The sequence below is a fragment of the Aplysia californica genome, unplaced genomic scaffold (genome assembly GCF_000002075.1).
Source record: "Aplysia californica isolate F4 #8 unplaced genomic scaffold, AplCal3.0 scaffold01068, whole genome shotgun sequence".
Taxonomy (NCBI): domain Eukaryota; kingdom Metazoa; phylum Mollusca; class Gastropoda; order Aplysiida; family Aplysiidae; genus Aplysia; species Aplysia californica.
The window spans coordinates 114,687-122,977 of NW_004798338.1; the positions used below are offsets into that span (position 1 = coordinate 114,687).

Sequence of the window (8,291 nt, forward strand, 5' to 3'; positions counted from 1 at the left end):
ATAATATGTAAGAACATGTTAATGTCCCCCCCCCCCCCCCCCCCCTTTGAGAATGGCCCTAAGAAGACACTTCAGTCACTAGCACCGTCCCTAGGGGTGGGGTGCCTTATACTTTCACGGTCCAAGGTAAATGAATTGAACGTCATAAATGTAACATACTAATTACTAATACAGTACTACAACTACAATCAACGTCTGTGGTGTAGTGGTTCAGCGCTTTGCTGTCGCACGAAGATTCGAGTTCGATTTCCATTTTTATAGACTATCTTGGTCTGTCTGGTGGGACATTTTGCATTGTGTCCCTCTCAGCCTGAGTCGATGGAGGCGTGAAAAGCACCTGCATTTAAAAATACACGTTTGAAGTGAACGTATTTATAAGGTTAGATCAAGTTCATTTAGGTTTGAGTAAAAAGAGAAGTCCTTCCAACACAATAATGCCCCAATGGTCATTTAGTGCTGAGAAAAAGTGAGACAGACAGACCAAAACAACAGAGGGAAAGTAAAGATGTAGGACCTACCAGTGGCGCCCTCCCACCACCCGCGATCATATACTGCAGGAAAGATTTAAAAGAAGCAAGACAACTCTAAGGTAGCAATCATGTATCAAGGGACAATAAATTTATAATAATAATAATACAATTTAAATAACATTTGTATTATATTACATTATATCCCTGCTCGACAGCAAGCTCTATGCTATGCGCTTCACTCTATATTATTGTCTTAGTGGATCCTATAACGCTCAAAAATATTCTTAGCTCAGAAACATTCTCAGCTTACAGGGAAGCATACAGGCTATCCACCAACTACCCATGAGCATAACTTTGCCTTGTCAGAAATGGCATGGTATAGGTTTCACACCCCTATCAACACTGTAAGGTTACGGTTATTTAAGAGGCGGGGCATCCTAAGTTCTAATGTCCATCTCCGAAAGGACTGACGCAAGTGGGGAATTCGAGTAAAGTGCCTTTCCCAGGGACCCAACGTCAGACAGAGCAGAGGCTCGAAACGTCAGATCGAGCTGAAGCTCAAAACCCAGAACCTTGCCTTGTCTCTTCCAAAACAAAAACTAACAGACAGTACAGAAACAAGAACTCGGCACAGGAAAAGCCGAATATGAAAACACCAAGATAAAATCTCTAAATAAATGACTGTACAAATTTTATTTACAAAAAGATTTGAAAGACAAGTAATCACAAATCCTCATCCTCGCCCATATCCACATCTTCCCAACCATCATCTGTCTGATTATCTTTCGCCCCAGAAGTCTGTTTCTTTCTCTGCTTTTTCCCCCCTCTACGTTTTTTCTTTGTAGAAGAGGATGCTGAGCTTGTGGAAGGAACCTCGGGAGGAACAAGGTCCTGCTCTGTCTCTCCAAGGTCAGCCATAGCTGAGTCTTCATTCTCAGCCTGAGCCTTCGTCGCCCTGGAACTCTCAACCTCCACTGGAAAGAAAATATAAAATAATTAGATTCTAGTCGTAATAATAATAAAATATATAAATAAACGAAAATAAATTTTTGCTCTTATTACTGAATTGTAACAAATATTTTCCTTATAATTTGACAATACAGTGGAGTCCACTAATAACGAGTCCTGAAATAACGAGAAGTCTGTCATAAAGACACTATTCTAAAACCCCGTTTTTTTCTCTTCTTTATCTTTGTAAATAAAATACTGCTATAGCGCAATCAGACAAACACGCGAGTCGGTTATAGTTTATAGCGGAATATTGCTGCTGCTGTGCACCATGTAGGCCATGTGCGCCAACAATGAAGGCCGGAGCGAATGAGTGGGGAGGGTGTGGCATGAGTAGACAAGCAGAGTGCATTGCGTCACAGGCCAGCCCAGTCTAAATTATCTAGGCCTACCATGCCTCTCACTTCTCCGATACGGGGATGGAGAGGTCACAGTGTGTGATTTGATGGATGGAGCGAATGTGTGACGTGCCCAAGCAGACGGAACACACCACAGGGTGGGGGACAACGCAGTGGACAAGTTAGCCTAGAGCCCTTTCTTTCTGATCGCCAATGCCAAGCTGTCAACATCAAAAGCGCTAGAGAAAGAAACCTGATTCGATTTTTTATCAAGTATGACCAAGAGGTCATGCTGAAACAAAATCATCATCAGGGGAGATGACAAAAAGAAATAAACCGAACACCAAACTCCATTGAATTTACAACTAGATCCCTTATAATGGCAATTCAACAATAACGGACATTTTGCACCAGTCCCCTCCCTCTCGTTATAACAGGATTCCACTGTATTCAGTTGTGATCATGATACTGTGGGGAAAAAAATAGAACTGTCAGGGCCAACAGATAACATTTCACATTCGTAAAAGTCACAATATAAGAGGTTACAATTTTTTCTAAACTTGTAGCCTACATAACTTAACTGTTACTGTTTCCGACTAGAATCTGATATCAGTATCAGCCTCCAACAAGGTACAAATATCACCATGAAAAATTATTAAAAATCTAGGTAAAAGCAGCACCTAGGGGACATTACATATTATTTTTTATATATATATATATATCGATTCTTCATTTTTCTTCTTCAGAGGAAGTGGTTGAAAAAAGACGTGTGACAAAATTATCAGTCCAAAAGAAATTTTAATTTCCAATGGATATATATTCCATTTGTCCAGCCAGATGACTATATTTACTTCTATTTATCAAATTTCATAAACACATGCAATACAAAGAAGGTTACTCAAATAAGATAGGCATCTGTGAATATAGCAGTTAGGTGCTTTGTGTTCCCTTCCAAAGGACCTGAGTTTAATTCCTGAGTGGAGAACAAATTTATCTCAGTCTTTCTGCGGGGAGATATCCCTCTCAACTACCTGGGTTGACCCTGACGGGCAGGAATGGACACCCTCCTCCTAAACTATCCAAACACCTTATATCATAAGAATAAAACCTAAAAGAAAAAAAAAAAAGGCAGTGGCGGCACACGTTTACATTATATGGTCGCTTTTAAGGACGAGCAGGCTAACCCAGATTTCGGGGGTTTCCAGAAATTAAATCTTGACCTACACCAAGAGAGGGCATTGCCCTACCTACAGGAGAAGTTTGGTTTGACTGGTGTGTATATTTGTTTGGTCATTGAGAAAACTCTTCTTGTCTTTTAAAGAAACTGAACAAGGAGCAAAAACTTTATCCTTGATTTTCTCAAAACAGCATTTTTCGGGATAGCCCCCTTTTAATCATTTAACATGTCTTGGACAGGACTATTAATAAAAATCTTCAAAACCCTTCACTTCAACCAGAAACCCCGTCTTAGCAACATGCTGTCAGCAGTTGGTGCATTCATAGGATAATAACAAATGAATGGATTATAAAATATGACTGCTCGTCTATAGCATCAGGAGCCCATAAATACACCGACTTGTCAGTCATAAAAGATATTTGTGGCCTTCTTCCTTGACAGGTTTAGGGGCTACTGGTTGAAAAAATTGGCCATGGCCACATTGGAAGGGTCACTATTCTAGGAAGTGTCATTAATAATGTATAGAGTATGAGAAAAAAATGCAAGGGAAGAAATTGAAAGTGGTAATTTGGGCAGATTCAACTGCATTTGGAAAATTACTGACACCAGACTAGCACGCACACAGCAAACAGATTTTCAGATCTCACATTTTTTCATATACTTAAACATGATGTCTATTTTTTGCAACACGTAGGCCAAATTCATACATATGATATATTAAAGAGATTTCTGCATCCCTCAAATTTCGCTATGTGCGAGCTAGAATGTAAGTAGCCTCCCAGTATTTTTCTCACAATTATTTTAGGAAACCATTTTATAAAATAAAAAACTTAAACAAGAATCAGAATAGAAAGTTTGAAAGGGAGACTGAACTAATGCTGAACATTACCATCCATCTGAGACTTTTCTCGGAGTGCATGGCCAAGTCTCTTTGTGAGTCGTCTCCTTTTCTTTCCCGATATCTGGATATTATTCTTTGGATTTTTGCTGAAAAAAAAAAGGGTATTAGTGAGAACAAAACAAAAAGGTCTATACTCTTCTTTAAAAATAACTAAATCTTAAGAAAGCCAATGCCCTTACAGAGCTATACAAAGTCTGATAAATGCTGGTCTCTAGCAGGTGTGCACAGCTGATTCTGGTTTACAAAAATTACATGCCATACTACTATCAAGCGTGGGGAGAGGAACATGAAATTTCAATGGTCACCACTGTTTACAACCTTATGACATTTGCAATCATGGTAAAAACAGGGCTCTCATGGTCTAGAAGTGCGGTGTTCGCCTCTCATTCAATAGGTCACAGGTTAAAAATCTGACAGTGACGAAAATATTAATCTCTAAAATCAGTGCGGCAGTGTAAAAAAGACCGAATCATTAAAATGCAAGCCAGACGCTTTCCACAAACAAATTACTGGCATCTGTGGCGTAGCTGTTAGGTAGGTGCCTCCCTGTCACACATTGGGGACCCTGTTCGTTTAATAATTAATAATAATTGCATTTATATATATAGCGAATATCTATGCTCAAGAGCATGATCTATGCGCTTTACAACTATTATTACCCCAGCAGACCCTCTAGGAACACTCAGAAACATTCTCAGCTTCCGAGGAAGCACATACAGTGCAAGCTGCGGATTTCACGCACTCAAACACTATCAAACTGACAAGATCTTTCACTGACTATAGTCTATAGCTGGGTACCCATTTCCACCTGGGTGAAGTGAGGAAAATTTGTGCAAGGTGCCTTTCCCAAGGACACAACGTTGGGCCCCTGACGGGATTCGAACCCACGACCTTACGGTTGCGAATCTGAGAGCCTAACCACTAGGCCACCGTTTGATTCCAGAGTGTAAAGAATATTTGTCAAGCATCTTTGTCTTTCCGCTGGGTTGTTGCATCCCTCTCAACCTAGGTAAGAAGCTCACCTTCTAAATGATCTAAATTGTATCGATAGGGGCGTAAAAATACCTGTCACAAAAATAAAAAAAGACATAAGGTAAATTAAGCACAAATATCAGAAAAATTCTAACAAGAATGCATTCTCATAGTATACTCACAATTTATTTCTCAATTTTTCTTTGCTAAACAAGTGAACATCTTCAATCTCAAGAGATGTTGGGGGGAGTCTTTTCTTCTTTTCTTGTTTCAACGCTCTGTGATATTGCTCTGACTTGCGACACTTTGCCTGAAAAGAAATGAAAAATTTTTCAATCAGGAAAACATTAATTAAATTTGGTGAATGACTTGCTCCTCTTTCAAAGGCTGAAAGAGGCATAATGACAACTCAATTTTGTACCTGACCTCTCTAAATTTATTTCGTCCCATGAACACATTTTGAGCATAGTGTACTGTACTGTGGTGAAAAGTAAATTTGGAATCAAGTTGTTCATTTGGATGTGTGCATTAACAACTACTCATCTGTGTCTCGTAAGTTCATGGTGATCAGAGCATTATAATATATGCGAGGCAGCGTGGTAAATCGGGCGCTCGTCAAAATTTTTATGAAATCAAAGAAACGGTCATTTTTACGTCAGGTTGGACATTTTTATCAAATTCTTATTTTTTAAATTAACCTCTTTTATGCCCATAAAAAAACACATTTCCATGTGAATTTTACTGAAAAACATAGATTAAAGAACATACAATGGGTAATTTTTCAATCTTCAAAGACTCTTTAGCTGTTGGAGTTTAAACCAAACTTTGGCGGGCATTTTCTCGCTAATTTCATCACTGAAACCTGGCCACCTCGATTCCTTCAATATCTTGAGTTCTATTCAAGATAAATTTCTTTCATTGGAAGCAAGGCAAATAAATCAGCTTTCAGATGATACAGTCCATGCCGGCTTTAAGCACAGTCATCGGGAGAAAGCATAAGCGTAAGCCGAAGCGTGCTTGAGTGCGAAGTAGACATAATCCAGAGATTTTCATGTAGAAAATTTCCCGTGCTATTTCTCTTTGTTTGTAACTAGGCCTATAGCGGTCTCGCAAAAGTGTGCACTGTTATTTAGACACCCGGCCGCCATGGTAGTTTTTGCTTGCTTGTTTGTTTTTGTTTTGTGGTCGAAAGGGAAATGAAAACTTAATTTAGACGGCCAGTCACGATACAGCACACTAGGCGTACTTGTAACACACTGCCTGCTGTGCCACTCATACCACTGCCATCATCCCACCTCGCATGTGATACACAATCAGGATTAAGGGATAGCGAGGGTCAAAGGTGAAATCGCAGCCAGCCTCCCTTTCTCGTCTCCCCGACTCTTTGTATTTTTTTTGGGTCGTGTGTAGCTTTGCCCTAGGCTTAGGCTAGATCCTATCTCCTCACGCACGGCTGTGTGCATCTGCTTTCCTCTCCGCCCGTGTGAGTGTGTGTGTCCATCACTTGCGTTCTTTGTGTTTCTCTTGACACACTCCACTGCTGCGGTGTAGACCGTGTTCGAACTTCGATGGGTCATCATGAAAATATTGACCGTCTTGTAAATGAAACGTGCTTGAAGCCGAAGTTACCGTGCTTAAAGGCGTGTAATTTATATATAGCAAAAATTCGGTAAGAGCCGTTTAGCGTGCTTGAGTCCGAAACGTGCTTAGGCCGGCGTGCTTAAAGCCGGCACGGACTGTACCAATAACTCCACATGCCCAAAAATGGACGAACTCCTCTGATTCCACCGGGTCACGACACATTATATAGCTTTACAGCTCATTAAAAAAATTTTGAGTTTTAATAATGACACTCAAACACTCATTATTTTGACATTCTTCATTTGGTTTCTAATGTCAGTTTTAGTTTTAGTAAGTGTTTTACGGCACTTGCAACACAATAAGGTCATATAAGTACCAAAGATTAGAGGTGTTACAAGAGAGTAACAAACAAAAAAGGAGGGGAGATAAGGAGGACAATAGATGTTTGATAGGAAAAAGAAGCAAACCACACCAGAGCACCCACCAACCACCCACTCTAATGTCAGACAATTTTCTCTTCTCTGTCATCATGAAAAGTATGTAGTACTAGTAGTATCGATAAAAGGTCAAAAGAATGAACTAGTGCATGCACCTTGGTCTGTATAGCAGAAAGAGAAAGGTAGAAAGTGATGCTCATGATGAGTTTCTAAGATTAAAAAAATACTGCTCCGACATCAGATCATGAAGACACAACTGTGACAACTAACACTGGTCAAAGCACACAACCTCTTGTAAATCACTTCCTGATCCTGATCCATACCTTGACATTCATTTCAAATTTCAATATTCACGCCATGCATGCAAACAAAACACTATTCATACACGAGGGCTCAACGCAGCACCACAGTTGTCTGTCTTCAATCCCATCCAACCACTCAGCACCATCCCTCAAATTATGACTAGATTCAAGGAAGTTCCAACACCTTATTTATAACTAGGTATTGTGCGATGACACTTCCTGATGATTATATCAGTATCAGCAGTGTGAGTATCATGCTGTGCAAGAGCGAGTCTGGTGCGTTCATGTTGTAACTTGATAATTTCGATTAAGATGGGATGATACGGGCGGGGAACTCCGTCAGATCATTGAACAGATTGTTCTTTACCCTAGCCATTCGGGCAAGATCCTGGTTCACCTAAGATCCTGCATTTTCCTTTCTCCCGAGCACAGGGATCTTAGGCAAATAAAAAGGACGGAAGCGAAAAACATAGGAGAGAATAATAGTGAAATAGTCTATGTGAAGTTTTAACTAAAATAGCCTAGATTCTATCTTTATACCTTGAATCTAGAGTAGGCCTACTACAAAATCTAGGTCTAGATATCTAGTACATTCTAATTCTAGTACGGCCAGCTCTATTCGGACTCGAGTCTGATTATAATGGCTTTTATCTATTTGGACTCGGGTCCGAAAAAAATGTTTTATCAATTATTTATTCGGACTGGGCTACTAAGAGAGTGTGAGGAGGTTACTTAAAATATTACTGTCGTCGGGGGATTTTACGTAAAACCAGAATTAGAACTATAATTACCTCTAGGACTGAGTAATTGTGTCAGTCAAAAGTAAAAAGACTCCACTTCTCATTGCCCCAAGGCAGTGTCTAAGTATACGATAATCAACAACTCAGGGTCTTTCCGCCACCACTACAGCATCATCATTACTCCCACCGCCATTTGTGAGGCAAGCTGACAAATGCACCTGTAAATGCACACCCGGTGAGAATAGCCAGAAGATTTGCCCAGGTGAGAGGCCTACAACGTTACAACTGCGCTATTCTCACTGAAACTGAATATATATAGATAGGCACTTGGATAAAAATTTCAAAGCTTTCAAATTGCTTTAAAA

The 8,291-nt window shown here is 39.9% G+C and overlaps 1 protein-coding gene across 1 annotated transcript in view; it reads right to left on the reverse strand.

The window, feature by feature from the left end:
• Window positions 1–1,144: 1,144 nt before the first annotated feature.
• Window positions 1,145–8,291, reverse strand: part of LOC101851001 — an 8,084-nt gene continuing 937 nt past the window's right edge. The window contains exons 2-4 of the mRNA XM_005111502.3: window positions 5,049–5,176; window positions 3,883–3,980; window positions 1,145–1,444 (exon numbers count right to left, since the gene is read on the reverse strand). Coding sequence (XP_005111559.1) covers window positions 1,194–1,444; window positions 3,883–3,980; window positions 5,049–5,176 — 477 coding nt within the window. The 3' untranslated portion in view covers window positions 1,145–1,193. The remainder of the gene's footprint in view (window positions 1,445–3,882; window positions 3,981–5,048; window positions 5,177–8,291) is intronic.